General features: G+C 49.3%; 1 protein-coding gene across 9 annotated transcripts; it reads right to left on the reverse strand.

Moving 5' to 3' along the window:
- Positions 1-192: 192 nt before the first annotated feature.
- Positions 193-27,822, reverse strand: ARHGEF15 (Rho guanine nucleotide exchange factor 15). Of its 9 annotated transcripts, none has more exons than XM_025280607.3 (19): positions 27,707-27,822; positions 27,399-27,493; positions 26,704-26,834; positions 13,771-13,858; positions 10,583-11,238; positions 9,879-10,211; positions 9,601-9,655; positions 8,514-8,572; positions 8,199-8,410; positions 7,933-8,093; positions 7,617-7,769; positions 7,359-7,488; positions 5,392-5,466; positions 5,182-5,274; positions 4,942-5,102; positions 4,693-4,845; positions 4,281-4,363; positions 4,066-4,170; positions 193-3,151 (listed from the first exon to the last, which is right to left on the reverse strand). In XM_025280607.3, exons 5-19 carry the CDS (start codon positions 11,187-11,189, stop codon positions 3,000-3,002), a joined length of 2,532 nt encoding a protein of 843 aa, XP_025136392.1. In that variant the 5' UTR covers positions 11,190-11,238; positions 13,771-13,858; positions 26,704-26,834; positions 27,399-27,493; positions 27,707-27,822; the 3' UTR covers positions 193-2,999. The 9 variants fall into 9 exon arrangements, with proteins under 9 accessions (XP_025136392.1, XP_025136390.1, XP_045020792.1 ...); XM_025280605.3 differs by having other exon boundaries at positions 27,650-27,775; XM_045164857.1 differs by having other exon boundaries at positions 26,704-27,493.
- Between the last annotated feature and the right edge of the window lie 11 nt (positions 27,823-27,833).

Genomic DNA, 27,833 nt, shown 5'->3' on the forward strand with positions numbered 1-27,833 from the left:
GTCTCTTTGGAACATGTGGTTATATTTTCATGCTTTCACGTCCCCCAGTTTATTTATTTGGCTGTGCCAGGTCTCAGTTATGGCATTTGGAGGAGGAAACGGTAACCCACTCCAGTATTCTTGTTTTAAAAATCCCATGGACAGAGAAGCCTAGTAGGTTAAAGTCCAAAGGGCCACAAAGAGTCGGACAGGACTGAGTGACTGAGCACACAGCACGCTGGGATCTCTAGTTGTGGCATGTAGGATCTAGTTCCCTGAACAGAGATCAAACCCAAAGCCCCTTGCATTGGGAGCTCCGAGTCTTAGCCATAATGCAATTCCCCAAAAAACTCTTAACTGATTTCCGTCTTTCTATTGTCCCAATATCAGAACCTCTGGCTTGGAGCCTGGAGGTTTCCTTAAGTGGCAGGATTCGGGAAGGGACTGAGGATTTGGGAGGGAACATATATGTGGGATACATGTGCAGCTTTGCCTGCCTCTGGATGTGTCTGTGTGTCTCTGAGTATCAGAGGACGAGGGGAGTTTCTGTGGAGTGACACCCCCCCAGCCCCCAGGAAACTTGTGAGCATGTAGGTCAGTTCCCTCCCCATGACCACTGCCTTCTCTTCCTGGACTTCAGTCCCTTTGTTGCCACCCCTAGGGTGTTCTTTGCTCAGATCTTCCCAGATGCTTCCTTCTGGTTATTTGGGTCTCAGTTTAACGTCATCTCCTCCAGGCTCTTCCCCAAAGCCACACACACATGCATACACACACACATGCACACACACACACACACACACACACACACACTACTCTGTATCATAGCCTTTTTTTGCATTTTCTTCAAAGTAATCACTTCTATCTGATCTTATCTTAGTTATTAAATTGTTTACTTAGCAACTTCCCCAGAATGTAAGCTCCTTAAGGGCAAGGTCCTTGTCTTTTTCATCTCTGTATCCTCAGATCCTAGAAGAGTGCCTAGCTCATAGAAGGCACTCAATGAACAGATGTAGAAATGAATTAAACACAGAGATGCATGGCTGCTCAGTAAAAGACATTTATTGCTGACTGATTGCCTTTTGTGTTCTTCACTTGCCCAAGTCCCAGCTATATCTGGCTCTACCTGTCCTTTTCCCAACCTGCAGCTCCCTGCTCCAGCACCTGAAACTCTCCCACCACCATACTGTCCAAGATCCCTCGGAAGCTATGAGCATCAGCACATTCAGGACTTGCACCTGCTCTCCAAGCCCCAGTTCCCAGCAGAGCTGACCCCTGCTCTCAAAAAATACCTTTTCAACCAGCTCTGCTCCCCTAATAGAGTCACATTTAGCAACCACTCCTGCTTTAAAAACTTGGTCTCCCAAAAAGCCTCAACACAGCTCCACCAATATTTATTGATGGTGATGACTCAGTGGGTAAAGAATCCATCTGCAATGCAGGAGACATAGGAGACACAGGTTTGACCCCTGGGTTGGGAAGATCCCCTGGAGAAGAAAATGACAACCCACTCCAGTATTCTTGCCTGGAAAATCCCATGGACAGAGGAGCCTGGCAGGCTACAGTGAGTTGCAAAAAGTTGGACACGACTAAGTGACTAAGCATGGCATGGCATCTCATATGCCAGGCACTGTGCTGGGTCAATCTCCAAAGTCATGGACAAGCCAAATGCCAGTACCTTTCTCCCTCTGGATCCCTCAGAGTTCTTGCACTCTCTTGTGAAGGGCATGGCAGTTTCTGTCCCAGGCAAGTTGCCATGCGTGAGCTGAAGGGAAGAAGTGATGCCAGTTACCCACAATTGTCTGCTCTGCTCTGTCTGTCCCTCACTTCCTCCTCTGGCATCGTGCCAGTTTCTCATCTGTAAGCAGATGCTCTGGGTGGGGTTAGGCAGCAACACTGGTTCTCTGTTCTCTCCCACTGCTTGGGCCAGTGTTTCTGTGAAAGGATCATGATGAAGGCAAGAAAGCCCTAGAGGCTCAGTTGGCTCGAGAGCCACAGCTGAAGCTCACCCAATCCTGGGGCCCAGAGCCAGTCTGAAGCCCGAGGCTGAGGCTGGATGGCTGGTTATGGTTCAGGCTGGATGATCTGCAGATAGGGATTATGGGGGCCAAGCTTTGGGCAAGGAGAAGGGCCTACAAACTTCAGGAGGCCTCAGACCCCAGCTACTGGCCATCTTCAGTCCTTCAGACTCCTCTGCAAGGCTGCTTGGTGTCTCTGGCCTCCAAGAGACCCAGAACCCAGGACTCTCTCATCCCCAGCTCTGGCCTCTGGCTACCAAGCCATACCCAGCACATTTGCCTCTGGAGCTCAGACCTAGTGTCTTTTTGAGGAGACTAATGGGGAAAATGAGGGGTGAGGGAAGAAATAGAGCACTCGGTTATCTGGCAAGGAGGCAAAACCATACACACCATGTTCCAAAAAATCGCCCTCCTTAATACATATACAGACATATGCACACACACAGATTCTCTGAGACATACTCTGGATTCTTCTAGAAGAGAGGAAGTGGCTTAAGAGGATACAGGAGGCACCCCAGGAATGGAATCTAATACTTCCCAGACTCAAAAGACAAGACAGTGATTGCTATAGCACCAAGCAGGGCTCCTATTGGTCTCTTGGGCCCAGATCACCATCTGGACGTATCCCTGCTATTGGCTATTTGATCCTAGGACTTTATCTCAAATGCAGCCCTCTTAACTGCCTTGACCTAGAATTCTCTTCTTTGGCTGTGAGCATAGCAGGGATACTCACTGGCCAGAGGCTCACCACCTACTGTCCGCTCTGCACTAAGCCTCTGCCTCCACTGGCAACCCACTCAAGCCATCTTCATTCTCCCTCCTGCGTGGGCTCAGACGGCCCTGTTTTCATTGGCTGCCCAGTCTTGAAGCTCAGTCCCTATTGGTTGCCACTGAGGTAGCGTTTCCACTGACAGCGAATCCAGTGCATGGATGGGCTTTGTTCTCTCTGTGTCAGGCTGCCAGCTGTCCTGACTTGCGCTGCTCCCCTCCACACACCATCATGCATTAGGGTGGGGGGGCATCGGGGGGGCCTGAAGACGGCCCAACAGCCTCCAGGAGTCTCTGGTGCTGACGAAGGTGCTTCCTCCTTTCATGTTCCCCTGTGACTTCACACACCAACTGGGCAGGGAAGGCTCCAGGAAGCCCTTTCAGCCAGCCTAAAAAAGAAGACACAAGGGCCTAAGTGGGTCCAGGGCAGAGGGCAGGGCGGGGGGCGGGGGGATGGGAAGGGAGGCCCAGTGGGGTCTAATGCCTGAGGGCCGTGGCAGGCGTGGGAATTAGTGGAAAAGCCTTGGAGCATTGGAGGCCATTAGAGGTGGATGTGACAGCAGCATCAGAGAGAGGTGGGGTCCCTCCCATAAAGCCCTGCGTTGACTGCTCATCTCACTCAGAGTGACAGCCAGAGTTCTTACAGGAACCTATGAGGACCCTCGTGACCTGATCCCAATTACCCCTATGACCTCATCTGCTTCTCTCTCCTTTCCTCACTCCCTCTTGTCACACTGGCTTTCTTACCACTCGTCAAACACACTGGCCTGACTCCTGCATCCCTTTGGGACACTCTTACACCAGAGACCATGTGCCTAAATTCTTTCACCAAGCCACTGTCCACAGGGTGCCTGTGAGATCTGCCTCACCCTCTCTACTTACTGTTTGTTTGTTTATTTATTTGGCTGCAGAGGGGCTTAGTTGCACCATGAGAACTCTTAGTTCCAGCATATGGGATCTAGTTCCCTGACCAGGGATTGAACCCAGGCCCCCCTGCATTGGGAGTGCGGCATCTTAACCACCAGTCTACCAGGGAAGTCCCTTGACCTCCCTGTTTAAACGTGTAACCCTACCCAACCTGGAGACTCCTAACCTCCTTGACTCTGCTTCACCTTTGATTTTCCACAGCACTTATCACCTTATTTATCTTGTTTGTTCTTTATTGTTTTACCTCTACTTGAATGTATAGTATAGCAGGGCAAGGGTATCTGCGTGTCTGGTACACAGTGCTGAGAACAGTGAGTGGTATCTCATAAATGCTGAATAAATATTTATTGAATGAATGAATAAAAGAATCTCTCACCTTCAGGGTTCTTGTGAAGGTGCTTGGGGGGAGCCCTGGACTCCACATTTCGTCCCTCTGTCTTGGTGGGTGTGGAAGGCTCCGAACAGAGTTCCTGGGAACAGTCTGGTCAGGGTGGGTGACATCACAGTGGGATCCAGGCTCTTTTTAGCTTCTCCCCCATATTTCTTGAAGACTCCCTTCTCCTTCCCTCCTCCCCTCTTGGGGACACTCACCACAGTCCTCATAGACAGTGTCTGCAGAGCAGGGAAGGGGGCCTGGGGTAGGGAAGGCGCCCAGCCAGCGCTGCATGTCTGATCTGGTGGGAACATAGGGAAGGGGGTCACCTATGGCCCAGGAGATCCTCCTGGGGGTTAGCCAGGGGCTTAGGAGGAGAGACTTTGCGGGGAGGGTGGTGGACTCTGAGAGGTCAGGTAAGGGTCAGGAGTGGGTCCCCCAGGGTGTTTTCTTTTTCCGTGGCACCAGCTGGATCTTAGTTCCCTGACCAGAGATTGAACCTGTGCCCCCTGAAGTAGAAGCATGGAGTTTCAACCACTGGACCACCAGGAAAACACACACACACACACACACACACACACTCACACACACACCCTGCCCAGAGTGTTTTCTGAAGGAGACACAACTCACAGGGATGAAGCTTGGAGTAGCCGGTGTGTGGGGCGGCCCTGGTGGTTGCTGAGAAGAGAGAGGCGGAATGTAGGGGGGCCAGATGGGTCTGGGACCTGCTGGGCCTGGACCAGGGAGCGATGGGCATAATCCAGAACCTGTAGCCGCTGTCCACTGCCCAGGGAAGAGGAGGTTCAGAGGGAGAGCAGGGGTCTAGCTGGACTCCTCCTCCCCACCCCTGCCTGGGCTCCCTCCCTCCCTGGGACCCACCTCTTGGGCTGAGTGATGAGCAGCAGGTCACTGAAGAGCAGCAGGCAGAGGGGGGTGAAGCGGGGGCGTGAGGCAAAGAGCACACCTCCCCTCCTGCACCCCAATTCTGTCAGTTCCCCCTGCAACTCCAGGCGCCTGGACCAGGAGACCAGGGGCAGGGCCTGTGAAGAAGCAGGGAGGAAATTCTGACCTCAGAGCACCATGGGGAAAGGGAAGCCCAGAGCCTGGGCGGGAGCTAACCTTGACTTTGTGGAAGCGCAGCCTCTGCGTGAGCCGGATCAGCTCCTCTGTCTGTTTCATGCGTCCGACCTCGGCACTGCATCGCTCAATGATCTGGGTAAGGGAAGCCGAATCACCCACCCTTCCCACCCCATCCACCCATCTCACCCCTTCCACCCATCCCTGCCTCCCACCTCCTCACCTCCCCTAGCCCCAGCATCCCCCTCCCACCTTACTGACAGCACCTAGGGCCTTCTGGGCATTCTCCTGGCGGCTGGACCCCTCCTCTGTCTGGCGCAGGATATTCTGGGGACAAAGTTCAGTTCAGTTCAGTTGCTCAGTCGTGTCCGACTCTTTGCGACCCCATGAACCACAGCACGCCGGGCCCCCCTGTCCATCACCAACTCCTGCAGTCCACCCAAACCCATGTCCATTGAGTCAGTGATGCCATCCAACCATCTCATCCTCTGTCGGGAACAAAGAGGAAGGGTAATTGGACCCCTGCTCTGCAGCCCTGGGATTCAGAGGGGTTGCAACTCAGAGGACCCCACTTGGCTTGGCATTTTGGGGTTCACAGGGCTGGGGCACTAGCCTCGCCACTCATTGTCTGCATAACCCTGAGCAACTCACATTACCTCTCCTCTCTTAGTTTCCCCATCTGTAAAATGGGGATAATTTCTACAGACCAAATCAATAGCATTGTGAGAATTCAATAAGGAAATCTATATAAAGTACTTAGCATAGTCTTTGGGACATAGTAAATGCTGAAAAGAAGGTTGCTATTATTTTAATAATTATTAACCACAACTATTATTATATTAGAGGGCTTCCTGATAGCTCAGTTGGTAAAGAATCTGCCTGAAATATGGGAAACCTGGGTTCGATCCCTGGGTTGGGAAGATCCCCTGAAGAAGGGAAAGGCTTCCCACTCCAGTATTCGGGCCTGTGTCCCAAAGTTGGACATGACTGAGCGACAAAAAAATAATTAGTAGAAGCAACATAGCATGGAATTAAGAGTACCTGGATTTGAAGTCTGTCTCCATCAATTATTGAATATTATCTGTATGACCTGTGGCAAGTTATTTAACCTCTTTGAGCCTCAGTTTCCTTATCTATAAAGTGGGATCAACAATAGTTCCTAGCCTCACACAGTCATTAGTAAGGTTAAACAGGTGTGTAGCACTTAGAACATCTAGAAAAGACACTCAAGAGTTGCTTAGCTATTATGATTTAGAGCCATCCTCCTGATCATAATTTTGTTGTTGTTGTCTACACTGGGGATATATAAGGTGGCGTGTGTGAGCTCGATCATGTCCGACTCTTTGCAACCCCATGGACTGTGGCCCACCAGGCTCCTCTGTCCATGGGATTATCCCAGCAAGAATACTGGAGTAGGTTGCCATTTCCTCCTCCAGGGGATCTTCCTGACCCAGGGATTAAACCCATGTCTCCTGCATTGGCAAGGGGATTGCTTACCACTGAGCCAGCAGGGCAGCTCCTATATAAAGCTGAATAAGACATTAAGACACTGGAAACATAACTGAGGGCTCTTCACCCTGAGATCCCCACATTGGGTGACTTGGTTCAGGGAGAATTTTCTTCTCTACAGTAGAAGAGTGTTTCTCACCACTTTTTTCAGTATCACCCCTCTAAGGAGCCTATTTAGACATTGCCCCACCCCCCACCATGAAATTTTAATACCACTGATACACTGTATATCTATTTAGGTACTCTGGCCTTTCGGAGTACCATAACCAGTGGAATATTTAAGATGTTTATACCCCTCAAAGGAGAAGTTTCTGCCTCCTTGGAGATGATATCATCTCCACTGGGAAGGCATACAGTCAAAGATATGGCCTGAGAAGACCTCAAAAACCACTCACCACATTCACCCTGAGACCTGGACAGAGAAAAGGGGGCATGCCCAGAGTGGCTCAGCCAGTTAGCAGCAGAGCTAAGACCAGAACTCAGGTCTCTAGCCAGAGGCTCTTCTCCTGCACCAGACCACTTTCTGAAACGTTTGGGTAACTCCAGATAGGGCTTGGGGGTAGGGGGTGTCCTAGATGGAGGGCCCCCGATTTTGAGTCCTAACTTAGGGTTTTGCTGTGTTCCTGGTGGGGCGGGAAATGGTGATGGCGGGGCAGGAGGCCCCATCAGGGCTGGTGGGGCCAAAAAGGGCCCAGGCCAGGACGCGGTACCTGCAGCAGCATGCGGAGCCGCGTGATGCGCTGAAAGGGCAGGAGCAGGAAGGAGGGCAGCGGGAGGCGCTGGCACTTGGGAAGGCTCTGCAGCCGCCGCAGCTCCGCGGAGAAGCGAACGTTCGTGTCCCTGCGGAGGCAGGAGCAGGCTGGCCTCTGGTTGAAGGCCCTAATCACCCGCGACCTGCCCCGGCCTGGACCCTGCTCCTGTACCCCGGCTTCCTCCCGCACGGGTGACCCTTCCACTACTACACTCACATCAGGCGGCTGTAGGTCTCCTCCTGATACTGCTGGTTCCGCACATAGTCCACGTACACGGAGAAAGGCCCCACGGCATGCGCGTGCACCACGTCGCACAGGTCACGGATGTGGGGGGAAGTGCGCACCCGGGACAGTAACTTCCCCAGAAAACTGCGGGAGTGGGGAACACGCACTGGAGGCGGGGCAGAGAGCCTGGGGTGCCCACCGCCCCACCCCCCGACTTCTGGAGGGAAGGCCCCCGAGACAGAGCTGAGAAGCCGTGCTTTCCCCCTACCCCAGGCTTGCCCAGCAGAAAGGTGGGGACCCCACTGACCGCTCACTGACTCCCTGGACTCGCTGCACGTTGGAGAAGAGGGTGTGGTGATCTCGGGGGGTGAGTGTGTCCCGGAGCGCCTGGCTCAGCACGAAGGTGTCGGTCAGCAGCCGCAGGGAGCGCAGGTACGAGGCCTCCGACGTCACCACCTCGAACAGGCTCTAAGGAGGATGCGCAGGGCGCGAATGGAAAGCCCAGCTCCCAGCCCGGGCCTGGGGCCCAGGCTCCTCCCCTCCACGCCCCGCATCGAGCCCAGGGACGCCCACCTCCTGCATCCGCCGCTCCTGGGCACTCAGGGTGTCCAGGAGGCCGCTCGCTCGCACAGCCGGAAGCTCCTGCCACAGCGTGTTTCGAGGGCCCGGGGGACGGGCGAAGGTGGGAGCTTCCCCAGCGTTTGCTGAAGTGGGACCCCCGTCCTCACCGACCCCCCACAGCTCCTCTGATAGCACGGCTGCGCGGTAGGTCTGGTAAAGCGGTTCTGGAGAGCAGACAGGCACGTCAGAGAAGTCCCGTGCCCCACCTAGCCGGTCCGCGCCGCTAGCTGGGTCTCAGCAGGCACCCCGGGGTCCAGCAGCCCTCACCATCCTGCAGGGGCAGCTCCCAGTTCTGCTCCTTCAGCTCCTCCAGCTCCTCTTCCTCTCTGTGGAAAGAGAAAGGAATGGAGTTCCTCAAAACACAGCTATTCACATGATGCTGTGCAGGGGTACATAACCGACGTCCAGGTTGTATGTAGGGACCCTAGCCAAACCCCAGCTCGTTTTATGTGCCTGTGGTATGTGAGGCCCTAAGTGGGCCCCGTCCATTCCTGTTATCTCAATCTTTGGGCACTGTACACTTCTAGCCTCCATCTCCAGGGCTTTCATGGAAGGACCACTGTCTGGAATGTCCTGTATGTGCCTCAGTGCAACTCAGCTCCAGCTGTTACACCTCCCCCCAACTCTGTTCTGGTCATCAGCACCACCGCACACCTATTCACCCAAAGTGAAAACCCAGGAGACTAAACTCCAGTAAATGCTGAATAAATGGTTGGTCTCAGATTAACTCTGATGATGGTGGTGAAAGAACTGATGGGCCCAGGTAACACAGGAGAAATGTTCCTGGTTGCCACATGGATTTGTGGACAATAATTTCAATAGAGGCTCAAAGTGGGGCAACTAAAATGATTTACTCTTCACCAGTATCAGACCCCAGCAACTTATTAAGTATTTGGTATGTTTACCCCAATTTCACAGGTGAGGAGGCTGAGACCCAGAAAGGTTAAGTGAATGTTTGAGGTCACATAGCTGATAAGGGACAAAGCTGGGGTTAGAAACTGGGGCTGCTTGTCCCTAGAGGCCCAGCCCTTCTTCACTCCATGCTTGGGGTGGGATTTAGGTGGACCCAAAGTTTAGTCTGGGCTTCCCAGGTGGCACTAGTGGTAAAGAACTGCGTGCCAATGCAGGAGACTTAAAGAGACTAGGTTTCCATCCCTGGGGTGGGAAGATTCCCTGGAGAAGGGCGTGGCAACCCACTCCAGTATTCTTGCCTGGAGACTCCCATGGACAGAGGAGCATGGCAGGCTTCTGGGTCGCAGTAGTCAGACACGACTGAAGTGACTTAGCACACACACACACATCCACATGCAAAGTTTAGTCTGTTTTCAGGAAGGAGTATCTAGGTGTTCAGTACCTGCCCTCCGTGGTGGCTGGAGAATCATTCTGAGAAGCACCATCAGGACTGTCCCCTAAGAGAGAACCCAGAGTGAAGAATCACCAGCCCAGGACTCCTGACCCCAGCCCAGCAAAGACTGCTACTATAGAAACTACAACTGTCAGCCCCGGAGTAGCAACTGATGGAGGAACAAGAAGCCCAGGGCTTGTCGGGGGTTGTAGTGAGTTGGTGTTTAGAATGCTACACCTCCACCCAGTCTCTTCCCAGCCCTGAGGTCCATCCCTTGGGCCCTGTACCTCTTTGGATTCCATCTTCAGAGGGCGGATCAAGATCAGGCTGTGGGGGCTCCCCAGAGATGGTGATGTCCTGTCTGATCCGAGTTGGTTTAGGGGGTTTGAGGGGTGGCAGGAGTTTGCGCTCAGCAGTGGAGCGGTAGGATGTGAGGACAACTGGGGGGTGGCTGAGGCTTGAAGGGCTGGGGCGGGAGCGGGAGGCCCGCAGTGGGGAGGCCCGGCAAGGGACCCTGGGGCCATCCTCATAGCCCCCCACTGGCACCCATCGGAGTTCCAGGCCAGGCCGGCCCACGTGGCAGACACAGGGGCAGCAGGGAGGGCAGGCCAGCCCAGCACCTGTGGGAGACAGGGGCCTCCTTAGGACAGCCCCCCTCCCCAGGCCTCCTCCCTCCCCTTAACCTGCGCGGCAGCAGGAACTGGAGGTCAGTGCTAGGCATTTCTCACCTCCAGGCTCTCTTCAAAGCTCCAGAGGTATTAAAACCAGATTTTCAAAGTATGGAATCCATTTTTTAAAAAGTAGCCTCTTAAAGTACCCAATCTAAGGGACTTGCCTGGCAGTTTAGTGTTAGGACTCTGCACTTCCAATGCTGGAGGCATGGGTTCGATCCCTGGTTACACCCCCGGGGTGTAACTCCAACCCCTCCAAAAAAAATCGTAAAGCCCTGAGAACGAAAAAGAGGAGCTGGATTGAGCCCAGCCCAGCTTACCTGGAGTGCCGTTCTCCTGGGACCCGCTCCCAGTGAGGTTGCCCTGGGGTGTCTCTCTCTCCCCATTCACATCCACTCCCCCTGGGGGACTTGGCTCCAGGGTGTCCTCAGCCTGGACTCTGCCTTCAGTCCCCCATTCGAACTTGCCAGCCAGTCTGCGCACAGTGCCTGGGGCCGAGGCAGAGTCATCCTGGTCGGGGACCTGGGTCTTGGGGAGCAGGGACAGAGCCATGCGGGGTGACCCAGAGGGTTTGGGTGGGGGTACTGGAGACCGGGGAGCAGTCTCTGGGGAGATGGAGCGCCGGGACACTGGGCTGGGGGTGTCGGAAGAGTCTGGAAAAGTCTGGGAGTCAAGGCTGGCTTTAGAAGCTGATGGGGGCAGAAGGGCGGGGGGCTTGAGGGATGGGGCCGGGGGCTCCCAGAACATGGGGGTGCACATGGGGCTTGGTGCCTCATTGTCGGTGAGGAGAGATTCTTGTGGAGAGGAGCCGTTGTGGTGGGGCCCTGGGGACTGGGTAGCTCGGGCACGAGAAGGGGGGCGGGGGCGGATGATCCGAGGGGGCTTCTGGGTGGGGGGTGTTGCTTCCGGAAGAGACTGGGCTGACATCTTCCTCTGAGCTCTTCCAAGGAGTGGGGTACACTGCTGGAGTCATCCCCTGAGGAAGAGGGGGCAGAAAGAGAGACTCTTAGTGCCCTTTGCACCCCCCACGCTCCTGCGTGAGTAGACCAAGACCTTTGAGCAGAATGTCTGCAGGCAAATGAGCCGAGATTTTAGGCTCAGGAGTAGAGGTGGGGGCACTTCCTCTCTTCCCTCCCTATTTCCACTGTCTTTTCTCATTACCTCTCAATCCTCCTTATTCCGTTTCCTGAGAACTCTGAAACCCCACCCCCTCACCCCCCAGCCTCCATCTCGCTCCATCTTTTGACCTCTGCTGTCACAATCAGGCCAGAGGAGACAGAGGCCAGAGAGGGGGCACCTGGATAGAGACCCAAGTTGGGAGAGGAGCACAAGAGGACTGGATCAGCAAGGGAAATAGGGCATGCAGCTAAGTGTCTACCTCAGGAATTGTGTTCCGTGTCTGTAGTATGTGTTGTGAACGTTTGTGTGTGTGGTTTAAGCATGGACATGGCGTGTGTGTGCTGCTGCTGCTGCTATTAATATATGAACCGGGTGTTGGATGCGGTGTTTCAGGAGCGTATCTGTTGGGACTTCCCTGACCATCCGGTGTCTAACACTCCACACTCCCAGTACAGGGGGCCCCTGTTCGATACTTGATCAGGAAATTAGATCCTGCATGCCTCAGCTAAGAGTTTGTGTGCCACAACTTAAGAGCTCGATCTGGCCCAAATAAATATTTGGGGAGAAAAAAAAGTGTATCTATCATATGTAGCACAAAGTGGTAGAATGGGGTACACAGTGTGTGGGGTGAGTGAGATGGGGGTGTTGGGCGTGTGTTCTGTGCTTTCTCTGTGGGGCGTATGTGCTGTGTGTGCCTGGGCCACATCACAGCTTCCCTGCTCCTGCGGGCCCTCCGCCCCCCATTTCCCAGTTCCTCTCTCCGGACTCTCCCTTTCCGGATTATTTTTAGTCTCCTTTTCCTGCCATGAAGATTCCTGGAGCCTCTGACCCCAGGAGACCAGGAGGCCCCGGGCATGGTCTCTCCTGCCCCATCCTCATCCCTGTCTGCCTCCTTGCTCCCCACCTGGTCCCAGAGAGAGGCCCCAGTGGGTAGAAGCCTGGATCGTGCCAGGATGCCCAGAGTGTGGTGAGGAAGGAGATCAGATCAGACTGAAGGTGAGGACCACTTGGGCAAGATGCTGGGGCATGGGCTCACTGCCTCCTGTAAGCCTGAGAAGGCTGAAGGGTCAAAGCGGGAAGACCTGCGCCCCCACATTCCCTATGGAGTCAGCAGGAGAGTCAGGTCCCTCTAAGCCCCACATTGGTTTCTGAGAAATGATGCGGGGTGGGGGCTGGGGGCTGTAGCCCGCGAGTCTCGCGGCTCAATGGCCTCTGTGTTCTGGGAGGAAGCTCCTTAGGTGACCCAGGCAGTAGCCTCGCCAGCTGGCCAGCTCCTCCCCAGCCTTGCCCCCTCCGGGATCCCTGCCCCCCTCAGGTATCAGCTCTTACTTCCTTCCCCCACCCCCCACTCAGGCCTCTCTCAGGGACCCAGGTACTCGGCCCAAGCACTCACCCTCAAGTCCTCTCCACTCTCGGTCACCTCCCGGGGCTGAGTGAGTAGGAGCAGGAAACAGGAATCGGATCCTCCTCCCAACCGGACACCCCCCCCCCAACCACAGCACACTCCACATGCGCACACTGGGGCTCTGGAAGATGTGAGGGACCCCGAATGCCAGGTTTCCAAGGATAACAGAGTCTGTGGAAAGGATGAACCTCAGGCATGGAGAGTGGACTGTTGTGTATGCGCATGTTCTGTCCTGGGTCCACATTGCTGCATGGACAGGGGGTTCGTGGGGGCCAAGGCTGGACAGGGGTGGGGTCAGGATGGGGTGACCATGGCCCCGGCTGGGCTGGAGGTAGAGCATGGGCTCCAGACACCCCTGGGTCGCTGTGGTGTGGTGTGTGTGTCCCCTGACAGCGTGTCTGACCATCTCTCCCACACCTTACGAGACAGCCCATCCCTTCAGTATCCAGCCTGTCTCCTTGGTGTGAGCCAGCCCATCATTTCACACCACGGAACCCCATCCCTACCCCAGTTGCCCCCTCCCTAACTCTGCAGTAGCACTCCCTGAATTTACCTTTATCTCTTTGGAAGCAGTTTCTATTTTCAGCCTGTCCTGCCTGCCCCTTGGAGCAAGGAATGTGAGGCCGGGTCTCTGAGTGTGTCTGTTCCTGTGTTTCTGGGGCGGGAACTGTGGGCCTAGATTCAGATCTCTGCAAAGGAAGCCAGTTCCTCAGCCCCACCCAGCCATTGTGTTGGGAGAGTGTGTGTGTGTAAAGGAGGAAGAAGGTGGCACATGCAGATGTGGGACTTAGTGGGGAGGTCTTGGTATTCCCCAGGTGGGTATGCCCTTGGCTGGGCCCCCTGCCTGCTCCCCATTCTCAGTCCCTGTCTCTCAAGGTCCCAGCCCCATGACTCTCCAGGTCCCACTGAGAGGTTTTGCTGTTGATTGGCTGAGAGTCAGTACCCCTGGGAGGGTGGGCGGGGGTGGAGGAGATCCCCTCTCACCTGTAATTTGCTTTGTGATTGAAGAGTTCCCAGGCCTCCGTGTCTGTCATAAGAACAGCTGACGGGGTGGAATGAGCCACATCCCATCCTGGGAAGATGGGAAGATGGGAGTGGGAGGAAGAGGCAGGGAGGGCAGTGAGGAACTCTGGCGGTCTTTGCCCACACCCAGGTGCCTGCTTTTGCCACACACACACACACACACACACAAATGCAGGACCAGAGATCCAACTTTCCAACACACACACATATACCCAGAACCAAATTTCCAACCTCCCAACACACACACACACATACACACACACACACACACACCAAGACCAGACATCCAACCTCCCAGCCCTCACCTCTAAATGCTTGCCGGGTTCCAGGAAAAGGAAACCTCTACAAGAGTGCCTCAGAGACCCTATCGAGAAAGCTAAATGCACATGTGCAGCCAAAGAAATCCTGCTTTTTGTTTTCACTAAAATAGGAATGGCTTTATTTGGTTTGCAACTTCAACATTTAAAGATAACTGAATGGCAGGGGAGGTGTGGATTCCTTGGTAGTCCACTGGTTAGCACTCTGTGCTTTCAGTGCTGGGGCCTGGGTTCAATCCCTGGTTGAGGAACTAAGAGACTGCAAGCTGTATGGCACAGCCAAAAAAACAATAACAACTGAGAATTCCCTGGCAGTCCAGTGCCTAACAGTGGTCCAGTGGTTAGGACTCTGTGCTTTCACTGTCGAGAATGCAGTTTCAATCCCTGGTTGGGGAATTAAGTTCCCGTAAGCCACATGTGGGTAGGAATCCCTTAGAAGAAATGGAGTAGCCATAATGGTCAACAAAAGAGTCCAAAATGCAGTACTTGGATGCAGTCTCAAAAATGACAAAATGATCTCTGTTCATTTCCAAGGCGAACCATTCAATATCACTGTAATCCAAGCCTATGCCCCAGCCAGTAACACTGAAGAAGCTGAAGTTGAATGGTTCTATGAAGACCTACAAGACCTTTTAGAACTAACACCCCAAAAAGATGTCCTTTTCATTATAGGGGACTGGAATGCAAAAGTAGGAAGTCAAGAAACACCTGGAGTAACAGGCAACTTTGGCCTTGGAGTACAGAATGAAGCAGGGCAAAGGCTAATAGAGTTTTGCCAAGAGAATGCACTGGTCATAGCAAACACCCTCTTCTAACAACACAAGAGAAGACTCTACACATGGATATCACCAGATGGTCAACGCCAAAATCAGATTGATTATATTCTTTGCAGCCAAAGATGGAGAAGCTCTATACAGTCAGCAAAAACAAGACCAGGAACTGATTGTGGCTCAGATCATGAACTCCTTATTGCCAAATTCAGACTTAAATTGAAGAAAGTAGGGAAAACCACTAGACCATTCAGGTATGACCTAAACCAAATCCCTTCTGATTATACAGTGGAAGTGAGAAATAGATTTAAGGGACTGGATCTGATAGACAGAGTGCCTGATGAACTATGGACAGAGGTTCAAGACATTGTACAGGAGACAGGGATCAAGACCATCCCCATGGAAAAGAAATGCAAGAAAGCAAAATGGCTGTCTGAGGAGGCCTTACAAATAGCTGTGAAAAGAAGAGAAGTGAAAAGCAAAGGAGAAAAGGAAAGATATAAGTGTCTGAATGCGGAGTTCCAAAGAATAGCAAGGAGAGATAAGAAAGCCTTCCTCAGCTATCAGTGCAAAGAAATAGAGGAAAACAACAGAATGGGAAAGACTAGAGATCTCTTCAAGAAAGTTAGAGACACCAAGGGAACATTTCATGCAAAGATGGGCTCGATAAAGGACAGAAATGGTAGGGACCTAACAGAAGCAGAAGATATTAAGAAGAGGTGGCAAGAATACACAGAAGAACTGTACAAAAAAGATCTTCACGACCCAGATAATCACAATGGTGTGATCACTCACCTAGAGCCAGACATCCTGGAATGTGAAGTCAAGTTGGCCTTAGAAAGCATCACTACGAACAAAGCTAGTGGAGGTGATGGAATTCCAGTTGAGCTATTTCACATCCTGAAAGATGATGCTGTGAAAGTGCTGCACTCAATATGTCAGCAAATTTGGAGAACTAAGCAGAACTTCCACAGGACTGGAAAAGGTCAGTTTTCATTCCAATCCCAAAGAAAGGCAATGCCAAAGAATGCTCAAACTACCGCACAATTGCACTCATCTCACATGCTAGTAAAGTAATGCTCAAAATTCTCCAAGCCAGGCTTCAGCAATACATGAACTGTGAACTTCCAGATGTTCAAGGTGGTTTTAGAAAAGGCAGAGGAACCAGAGATCAAATTGCCAACATCTGCTGGATCATGGAAAAAGCAAGAGAGTTCCAGAAAAACATCTATTTATGCTTTATTGATCATGCCAAAGCCTTTGACTATGTGGATCACAATAAACTGTGGAAAATTCTTCAAGAGATGGGAATACCAGACCACCTGACCTGCCTCTTGAGAAACCTATATCAGGTCAGGAAGCAACAGTTAGAACTGGACATGGAACAACAAACTGGTTCCAAATAGGAAAAGGAGTACATCAAGGCTGTATATTGTCACCCTGCTTATTTAACTTATATGCAGAGTATATCATGAGAAACGCTGGGCTGGAAGAAGCACAAACTGGAATCAAGATTGTTGGGCGAAATATCAATAACCTCAGATATGTAGATGAAACCACCCTTATGGCAGAAAGTGAAGAGGAACTAAAAAGCCTCTTGATGAAAGTGAAAGAGGGGAGTGAAAAAGTTGGCTTAAAGCTCAACATTCAAAAAACGAAGATCATGGCATCTGGTCCCATCATTTCATGGGAAATAGATGGGGAAACAGTGGAAACAGTGGCAGACTTTATTTTGGGGGGCTCCAAAATCAGAGCAGATGGTGATTGCAGCCATGAAATTAAAAGATGCTTACTCCTTGGAAGGAAAGTTATGACCAACCTAGATAGCATATTGAAAAGCAGAGACATTACTTTGCCAACAAAGGTCCATCTAGTCAAGGCTATGGTTTTTCCTGTGGTCATGTATGGATGTGAGAGTTGGACTATAAAGAAAGCTGAGCACCAAAGAATTGATGCTTTTGAACTGTGGTGTTGGAGAAGACTCTTGAGAGTCCCTTGGACTGCAAGGAGATCCAACCAGTCCATCCTAAAGGAGATCAGTCCTGGGTGTTCATTGGAAGGACTGATGCTGAAGCTGAAACTCCCAATACTTTGGCCACCTCATGCAAAGAGTTGACTCATTGGAAAAGACTCTGATGCTGGGAGGGATTGGGGGCAGGAGGAGAAGGGGACGACAGAGGATGAGATGGCTGGATGGCATCACCGACATTACCCAGGACATGAGTCTGGGTGAACTCTGGGAGTTGGTGATGGACAGGGAGGCCTGGTGTGCTGCGATTCCTGGGGTTGCAAAGAGTTGGACACGACTGAGTGACTGAACTGAACTGAACTGAAGACACACAGAGAGGCCAAAAAGAAAAATAGAAAATTAACCCAAAAGCGCTGGTTGTTAGCTACAAACATGTTGGCACTTGGTATTACCTGAATTGCCCCAGGTCTGTGTGAGGATGTAAGCAGAAAAAGAGGAATTATGTGGGCTGGCCTACCTGTGGACTTTTACCTGGTCTTCCTGGCTTTCCTGAGCTTATTTCCTTGTCCTCTCTCTATCCTTATCAGAGACCCACCTGGAGGCTTTTCACCTGCCCACCTGTTGGGGAGAGACTTCCTGTACTCCTGAAGGCAAGCCAGCATGCTTTGGGAAACTCAAGTTCCCTGGAACTACAATGAGGATGTCGCACTCGTGACAAACAGATTCCATTGGGTCCCCTGCTCAAAGCAGCCAGAAAGATGAAAAGTATGACTTATGCCCCAAAAGTCAAAGTGTTAGTTGCTTAGTCATGTCTGACTCTTTCCAGGCTCCTCTGTGCACGGAATTCTCTAGACAAGAATCCTGGAGTGGGTAGCCATTCCTTTCTCTAGGGTATCTTCCTGACCCAGGAATCAAACCTGGGTTTCCTGCATTACAGGCAGATTCTTTACCTTCTGAGCCACCAGGGAAGCCCTCATCTCATTCCAAAAAGAAACTGAGTTCTGAAAAATCATACTTTGTCATGTGTGCCACATTATTTTTGCACAAACACATTTTATGTATCGTACAAATGTTTTTGCAAAGGCACCAAAGGTTTTATTATGATACATTCTTCCACAACAAACAAAAGTTTTCTATTTTTCCATCTTCCAAAGGTGCCAGCATAGTTTCAATACTGTTTTCTGCCTTCTTCTAGCATTGCTTCATCACTATTTGCCATGTTACTACACAGTCTGTGCAACTGTATTTTTTCCCGGAATGTAATGTTGTACCAACTAGATTTTGCCATCCTGGTAACAACAGTAAAGTCTCCTGGGAAAATCCTCATTCTCCCACCCCACTCCATGTGGTTCCAGTGGGACAGCCAACACCAGGAGCCTCCTCCTGGCCACTGGAGTCAGATTCAATCAATTACAGGATTCCATTCCTCTGACCACAGAGACTGGCCCAGGAATGGGCTACTCACCCATGCCAGGACAGCCTCCTGCCCTGGATCTCTGGGAAAGGACAGCTTTCTCTTTCTTTCAAGGTCACAAAGCAGGAATAAAATGAGTCAGGAGCCATCTGCATCTTGGCCTCCCTTCTCCTGGCCAATAGTGGAAGAAAATGAAACTCACACAGGAGAGAAGCAGACAGAGGCAAGAGATGGAGACGGCCTGCCAACATCACTTAAGCCCCTTGCACTGCCCGGCTTCTGGAACCACTGAATTCTCTTTTGTGCTTAAGCTAGTTTGAGCTGGGTTTCTGTCACTTACTGCTGAAAGAATCTTAAATGCTTCAATTCATTCTTGAGTGCAGGGCATTTGGACAGCTTCCAGTTTTTGCCATTACAATGAATGCTGCAGTAAACATCTTTGTGAAAAACAAAAATACTTTCAATTTAAAAATGATTAAGGAATGTCCCCAGGTGGCCTAGTGGTTGGCATTCCAGGCTTTCACTGCTGTGGCCAGGGTTCAATCCCCGATCAGGGAACTGAGGTTGTGCAAGCCGTGCAGCGAGACCAAAAAATAAATGGAAATTAAAAAAAATAAAAATGAAACTTCAACGTGATTGGTCTTGATTTTGCCCAAAGATTCTTTTCTGGGAGGCTAGAGGAATCCTTAGATCTTTGTCTTTCACCCCTTTATTAAACCTCCACATCAGACGACCTTGACCCTCCTTCAGTCCTCCTTACGTCACTCACCTGGCTGTTAAGAAAGGGTTCATGGAGGAGAGGCACTTAGACTATTCCTTAAAAATCAGGTAGAGTTTGGCCAGGCTAAGAGGCAAGGCATATGCATGCTAAATTGCTTCAGTTGTGTCTGACTCTTCGCAACCCTATGGACTGTAGCCCGCTAAGCTCCTCTGTCCATGGGGATTCTCTAGGCAAGAATACTGGAGTGGGTTGCCATGCCCTCCTGCAGGGGATCTTGCAAGGCATGGGTGACCATTTGGGGAGATGGCGGAAGTACAGGCACAGTGAAGAGGGAAGTAGGCCTATCTGGAGAACCATGAAAGGGAATCTTAGCTGATATGGAAAGAGGGGTGTGGGGCAGGAGGAACACACAGAGGCCACCCTGCAGGCAACCAGACAGGGCTGAGCAGGCACTGAGGCTTCTGATCAGGTAGGGGAGTGGACAGCAAGAGTTTTAACCAGTTCCCCACCCAGTCCCCCCTCTTCTGGCACCAGCACCAAGTTTCCTTTTAGGGACCCACCCTTCCATCTTTCTAGGTTCACACGGTACATTCTGGGGAAGTGTATGAACCAGAAGCAGCCAGTCAGCACGTTTCCTCTCCCCTAGCCACTGAGACTTGTTCAGGCATGAGCACGTGACACAAGCAGGGCCAAAGCATACTTTATGTAAAAAAGTCCTTTCCGGGACTTTCCTGGTGGTCCAGTGGTTAAGATTCCTACTTTCAATGCAGGAGACCCATGTTCAGTCCCTGGTTGGAGACGTTCTGCATACCATGCAGTGTGGCTTAAAAAAAAAGTCCCTTCCAGTGGAGAGGAGCTCATGATGAAAGAAGTGTTGAGTTCCACTAGCCTCTGGTAGGGCCAGGACCTTGAACTCCAGTGGAATCCTTCATGGAGTACAAAACACCTGGGGCTTCTTTTCTGTCTAGAAGGCCAGTAGGGGTAGGTAGCCTGCCTGTGGTGAGCCATTGGCCTTCTCTGGGAATCCCTACAGATTCTCTTCTAGGCGAGAATGGAGGATTCTCTTTACCTGCCACCAGGTGGAGTCTGAGCACTTCAGGTGTAGGGCCTGGCAGCCGGTATGAATCTGTTGATATGTAGGCCACCCCAGCCAGAGGTGCAGAAGAGGCACAACCCGGTGTCCTCCAGGCCTCTGTACCGTCCACCCTCCTCTCTCTGTGGTTTCACCCCTTCTCTCATACCTGGGGCCATCTTTGTGCTTCCCCTCCTCCACTCCTCTCACATTTGTCTCAGGACATTCACACTCAGGGGGAAAAAAAAGAGTCTATGATAATCAACACAGCGTGGTACTGGTGAAAAAATACACACACAGACCAGCGGAAATGGGCTAACACAAATATTGACTGAATTTTTTTTTCAACTTTTTAAAAATTGAGGTGTTTTGAACTGATTCATTGGAAAAGACCCTGATGCTAGGAAAGATTGAAGGCAGGAAGAGAAGGGGACAACAGAGGATGAGTTGGTTGGATGGCATCACCAACTCAATGGACATGAGTCTGAGCAAGCTCCAGAAGTTGGTGATGGACAGGGAAGCCAAGCGTGCAGTAGTCCATGGGGTCGAAAAGAGTCAGACACAACTGTGCGACTGAACTGAACTGAAAAAGTGAGGTATAGCTGATTTACCATATTAGTTTTGGGTGTACAACATAGTGATTCAAAAATTTTTATAGGTTATATTCCATTTATAGTTATAAAATGTTGACTTTTTCCCTGAGTTAACTGATTTTTAAAATAATTTATTTTTTTCTTTTTGGCTGTGCTGAGTCTTCGTTGCTACTTGGGCTTTTCTCTAGTTGCAGGGAGCAGGGGCTGCTCTCTAGTTGCCGTGGGTGAACTTCTCATTGCAGTGGCTTCTGGTGCTGTGGAACTCGGGTGTGCAGACTTGAGTGGTTGCGGCGGCACGTGGGCCCAGCAGCTGTGGTTCCAGGCTCTAGAGCCCAGGTGCAATGGTGATGCTGCGTGGGCTCAGTTGCTCTGCAGCATGTGGGGTCTTCCTGGATCTGGAATTGAACTCCTGTCTCCTGCATTGGCAGCAGAATTCTTTACCACTGAGCCACCAGGGAAGCCCTCAACTGATTTTTGACAGCAGAAGCAAAGACAGTTCAATGGAGATAGGCTACTGTTTTCAACAAAAGTTGTTGAAACAACTGATATCCATATGTAAAAATGACACAGACCTTACCTCATTCACACTCAAAAAAGATCATAGACCTGAGTGTAAATCATAGACCTAAACTACAGAATTTCTAAAAGAAAATGTAGGAGATAATCTAGGCAACCTTAGGTTTGGCAGTAAGTTTTTAGTTACAACACCTAAAACATGATCCATGAAAGAAAAAAATTGATGTTAGACTTTATTATAATTAAAACCTTCTGCTCTATAAAAGATACTATTAAGAGAATGAAAAGACAAGTCATAGACTGGGAGTAAATAGTCAAAAAACATATCTGATAAATGACTGTTATCCAAAATACACAAATAACTCAAACTCAACAACCAGAAAGCTAACCAATCCAATTAAAAACAGGGAAAAGATCTGAATAGACACCTCACTAAAGAATATAATATATACAAGGGTTTAAATTGCCAACAATAAGATGAATAAGTTTTGGGGATCTAATATACAAAATGTCAACTATAATTAACAATACTGTATATAACATAGGTTATCAACAAGAATGACTGTATAGCACAGGGAACTCTGCTCAATACTCTGTAATAACCTACATGGCAAAAAAAGAGTTTGGCAATTTCTTACAAAGCTAAACATAGTCTTACCAATCAATTCAGCAATCGTACTCCTAGGTATAAACTCAACTGATTTGAAAACAAATGTCTATATATATAAAAAAAATGCACACAAACATTTATAGCAACTTTATTCATCATCACCAAAAACTGGAAGCAACAAAGATGTCCTTCAACACATGAAAGGATAAACAAACTGTGGTACATTCATAAAATGGAATATTATTCAATAATCAAATGTTATCAAGGCTTAAAAAGATATTGATGAAACTTAAATGCATATTGTTAAGTCAAATAAGCCAGTCTGAAAAGGCTACATTCTTTTATGATTCCAACTATATAATATTCTGGAAAAGGCAGAACTACAGAGACAATAGACAGACCAGTAGTTGCCAGGGATGGTTGAACGGGTGAAATACAGAGGATTTTCTTTGGCGGGGGTTGAAGGGGGAAGTGATGAGAATATTTTGTATAATACTACTCATATAATGCATTTGTCAAAAGCCTTAAAGCTTACAGAACATGTTAATACATGCACTCCCGCTGAGAGAGTCTAGAAGTAATGGCACGTAATGGCATCAAGCACAGCCAGTGCTCAGATTTTAGTTCTAATACTATTCCTCAATAAAGCAAACTAGGGCTCCTTGGACAAATAGCTGACACTAGAACTAGGGCAGAAAATACACAAAATGAGCCTGGAGCATCTTACATTGCCAAAAAGTAAAGAAACAAAATTTTTACAAGAATTTTTTATAGCCTTTTTTGAATTTGTTACAGTACTGTTTCTGTTTTATGTTTTTGGCTGTCAGGCATCTGGGATCTTAGTTCTCCAACCGGGAATCAATGCAGCACCCTCTGCATTGGAAGATGAAGTCTTAACCACTGGACGGATAGGGACTTCCCTGACCGTCCAGTGGTTAGGACTCTGCGCCTCCACTACTGTGGCCAGGGTTTGATCCCTGGTGGGGGAAAGATCTCAAAGTCGAATCCAGCTCACAAAATAAATAGTTTGATTTAAAAAAGATTTGATGAGGATATGTCAAGAAAACATAGAAATCGAGAATGCCCTGGCAGTCCAGTGGTTAGGACTCTGTCATTCCTACTGCTGAGGGCTCAGGCCAATCCCTGGTCAGGGAACTAACATCCCACAAGCTGGGCAGTGTGGCCAAAAAAATAAAGAAAACATAGAAATCTAGTAAAAGAGTTCTCAAAGGCCAAAGTTAGAACATTATAAACAACAAAATAAAGTATATCAGATTATAACTCAAAGTATAAAATAAATATCCATGATTCCATAGATAGAAATAAATAGTTGAATAAATAAATAAATGGGGCAAACAAATCTCCCATGTGGAATTCCAAATAATTTATATAGATTTTTCTCCCTCAAGGAAGTGGAGTCTAACTCTCCATTCCTTAAATGTGGGCTGTATGTAGTGATTTCCTTCCAAAGAATGCACTGTGGAAAGGAGGAAAAAATTCTAATAAATTTTCTACAGACACTACTTCAGCCTGGTGATCAAGGTCAATATCAACAGTGATGTCATTTTGACAGACAGTATGTATGCAGTAGCACCTTTGACATAATGTGATGAATGACTGTTGCCTGTGTGGTCTGCCTCCCCAAAACCCACAACCTCACTCCAGTCATGATAAAAGAAAAAAAAAACAATAGAAGGACATTCTACAAAATACCTAGCCAGTACTTCTCAAAACTGCCCAGGTCATCAAAAACAAGGAGAGTCAGAGAAACCATGACAGCCAAGAAGAGCCTGAGGAGAAACCACAAGTGAATGCAATTCCTGGATGGAATCCTAAAACAGAAAAAAAACTTCATAGAAAAATGAAAGAAATCTGGAAAAGTATGGATGTCAATAATGCATTAATAATTGTTCATTAATTGTAACAATATCAATATATCATATTGAAATCATTTACCTCAGATTGGGACTCAGACCCAGCCAAAACCAAGTCTGGGACTTGAACCCACAACCTTTTAATTAGAATCACTCACCTGATGTCTGGACTCACTGAGGTTCAGGTTCTTTGTGTCTCAGTGCAGAGGAAATTCAGGGAGAAGCAAAGTGATAGGCAAGTAGATTTATTGTGAGAGATGCTTCTGGGCAGCTGGGAAACTCTGCCCCGGGGATTGAATGGGCTACAATTCTATAATGAAAAAGGGGGAGGGGAAAAGACTGCCTTCTTCAAGAAGACATAGATGCAGACATGCATCACTAGCTCCTCCTTCATATTAGGCAGGAAAGTGTCTGACCCTCTGAGGTCAAACTAGGATTACTGCATTAGTAGAAGGGTGGTGACATTTTTCTCCCATCTAATGGCCTTGTGGTTTTGTTTATGGTTTTATAGTTAAGCAAGCCTGCTTCATTGAACAATGTTCCAATAACTTTCTTGAGTTATCATTAACTTACAGTGGTCTCCCAAAGTTTTCTAGGTTTCCTTCTCTGTCTATAGTCCCCTACTGGGATGTCTACAACTACCTGTATAACCACCCTATTCTATTCCCATCAATATTAATGTAAGATATTAATAATGAAGGAAACGGTTTTTCCAGTAGTCATGTATGGATGTGAGAGTTGGACTGTGAAGAAAGCTGAGCGCCAAAGAGCTGATGCTTTTGAACTGGGGTGTTGGAGAAGACTCTTGAGAGTCCCTTGGACAGCAAGGAGATCCAACCAGTCCATCCTAAAGGAAATCAGTCCTGAATATTCATGGGAAGGACTGATGCTGAAGTTGAAACTCCAATACTTTGGCTACCTGATATGAAGAACTAACTCATTTGAAAAGAGCCTGATGCCAGGAAAGACTGAAGGCAGGAGGAGAAGGGGACAACAGAGCATGAGATGGTTGGTTGGCACCACTGACTCGATGGATATGAGTTTGAGTAAATTCAGGGAGTTGGTTATGGACGGGGAGCCTAACGTGCTGTAGTCCACGGGGTCGCAAAGAATCGGACATGACTGAGTGACTGAACTGAACTGAATGAAGGAAATTGGATGTGGGAAGTCTCATAGTGTCTTTATAATTTTTCTATAAATCTAAAACTGTTTTAAAAATTAAGATTGTTTTAAAAATAATAACACTTTAAAAGTTGTCTATCTATAGGATGTCTGGATATTACAAATGAAAGGCTTCAGCCAGTAATTCTAAAATTTTAGCACATATCAAAATATCTTAGTGGGTTTGTTAAGCGTCTCATCAGGCCCCATCTTCAGCACCAGAGATCTAGTGTGGGACTAGAGAATCTGCATTGCTATGAAGTCCCCTGGGGCTTCCCTGGTGGCTCAGGGGTAAAGAACCCGCCTGAAGGAAACACAGGACACGCGGGTTCCATTCCTGGGCCAGAAAGATCCCCTAGAGGAGGAAATGGCAACCCACTCCAGTATTCTTGCCTGGAGAATCCCATGGACAGAGGAACATGGTGGGCTACATATAGTCCATGGGGTGAGGAAGAGTTGGACACGACATCACACACATCACACACACACACACACATGAAGTCCCCAGGTGCTGCTGCTGTTGTTCCAAGGACTGTACTTTGAGAACCACTGGTATAAACTCAAAAATTAAAGCAACGATGAGCTCTCATCCTACAAGCAGATAGGGTAGGGGTCTGGGAGAGAGAGAACCCCACATGGCTTTCTTGACAAGAGAAGCCATTTTGTGATCCAAGCCTGCCTACAATGTTTACCCTAGAACAGATCTCAGTAATTAAAATCATAGAGGAACAAAAGAATGCATGAACAGAGTAAAAGCATTTAGAAGCAACAGTTCAGTGACAAAACAAGAGTCCTGGGTCCTCCTCTTTCGAACTGTGGTGTTAGAAAAGACTTTTGAGAGCCCCTTGGACCACAAGGAGGTCAAATCAGTCAATTCTAAAGGAAATCAGTCCTGAATATTCATTGGAAGGACTGATGCTGAAGCTGAAGCTCCAATACTTTGGCCACCTGATGCAGAGAACTGACTCATTGGAAAAGACCCTGATGCTGGGAAAGATAGAAGGCAGGAGGAAAAGGGGACAACAGAGGATGAGATGGTTGGATGGCATCACTGACTTGATGGACATGAGTTTGAGCAAGCTCTGGGAGTTGGTGATGGACAGGGAAGCCTGGTGTGCTGCAGTCCACGGGGTCGCAAAGAGTCGGACACGACTGAGCTGATCGACTGAACTGAACTGAGGTCCTCCTCAAAGGATATACATAACAATCTGATCTTTGAGTTGTTCTAGGGGAACAAAGGCCCCCACACACAGGTGGGGAATGGTAACTTCTGGCTAAAACCTGCAGACGGGTGGGAACCTAAGGAATGATGATGTTAACCTTCTTCTGTCGTTTGTGATTTCAATCAATGAAAGCTTGGACTTTTGCCCCTACTCTGTGCAGGATTCTCTTCTGCTCAAGCCCCGTCATGTATAAGCAAACCCCAGCCAAACCTCTTCATGAATATGCACATACCGTTAGCTTCAAATTTTCCTAATTTTGCTGTTCGGGAAACACTGCTTTGGGAAATATTACTGGTATTCTCCTTACTTACAAGTCTTCCTTCTCTCACACTTTAGCTTGGTTGTGTCTTTTGACTCGACACTCACTGAGACAAATCCAGTTTTTCAGGTAATAATCCCAGCCAGCAGGGGGAGGCATTTGTGGAGCATTCCTTGGACATTTTCAGGGGACCTTTTCAGACCCTCTCTTGAGAAGCCCCATTATCTGCTCCACACCTCCTACCTGATTCAAAATCTGTGATTTAGCAGTAAACTGGTGAGAAAAGACTCAGTCTCAGCTCCCCAGCCCTGGGAGTGTTCAAGAACTCCCATTGTAGTGGAGGAGTCAGAGTAAACAATTGCTAATCAAATCAGAAACAAAGGTTTCTCACTTACTTGAGCAACAAAGCAGGATGGAAGTGGCTAAAAAGCTTCAAGGATCAGGAGAGATGAAACTCAAGTTGAAGAGTGATTTGGAGGTTACCAGGATAAGGGTTAGCAGTAGCAGCAGTAGCAGGATAAGGGTGCTGTGGGAACAGGATATGCAAGGGCACAAGGAGACTAATTGAGCATATAGAGAAAATAAAACACTTTCACTCAGGCTTACGCAATACATAATTATCATTCCCATTTTACAAAGCTCTGAGATGTTAAGTAACTTGCCTAAGGCCATCCAGCTGGTAAGTAGGAAGACCCAAACTGGACCTCTAAAGATTCTCTAGGTCAGTTGTGCCCCCCTAACTCCTTCTCTCACCCCAGAAGACATCCCTTGTTCTCCTGCTATCTTTCTCCAAAGCCTTCCCCCTCTTTTCTCAGAAGTCCTTGCATAATTAACCATTACCAGGCTCATGAACAAGGACAGGAGTCCAGAGTCTCAAGACCTCTTCCACCACTTGCTGGCCTTGTATAACCTAGGCTCAGGGATCAAAATCCCACCCTACTCAGCCTGCCTGCCCTTCTCCTCTGGGTTGCTGTGAGGATCAAAAGAGTATAAGGATGTGACTATGTTCCCTGCGATCCTTCAGGACCCCTTCCTCTGCACCCGCAGGCACCACATCCCCGCCCTGGAACCTATTATGCAAACATTTTACTCAGTCTAAGGATATCTGTTCAGTCCAGGGGCGAGTTCACCTGACGTCGATCCGAGGAGTGGATATACAGTTTGGCAGCCCCACCCGGCGACGACCTGGAATAGAAGAAGGGGAGCCCTCGGTTGGCAAAAGGAGCAGCCCCAAACAGGCCGATGAACTGCTGTCTCCGCACTCGGCTTCTGCGCCTGTCCAGTGACCCAGGGTCTAACCTCTCCTCCTCCCTACCAGTGATAAAAAACAAACAAACAAACAAAAAACTCTGCTCCTGGGGGACCCCTCCCAGCACTCCGAGTCGACAGCCCAGGTACCGGTGCCGGGGTGTGGAGAGTTAACTCCAACCGCTTCTCTGCAGATTCCGGGGGCCGGGTCGCCTGGAGCACCTCCCATTGGCCGTCGAGCCGGCTCGGCGTTGATTGGCTGCGGCTCTCGGCTACG

The sequence above is a fragment of the Bubalus bubalis genome, chromosome 3, assembly GCF_019923935.1.
Source record: "Bubalus bubalis isolate 160015118507 breed Murrah chromosome 3, NDDB_SH_1, whole genome shotgun sequence".
In the NCBI taxonomy this organism is placed as follows: domain Eukaryota; kingdom Metazoa; phylum Chordata; class Mammalia; order Artiodactyla; family Bovidae; genus Bubalus; species Bubalus bubalis.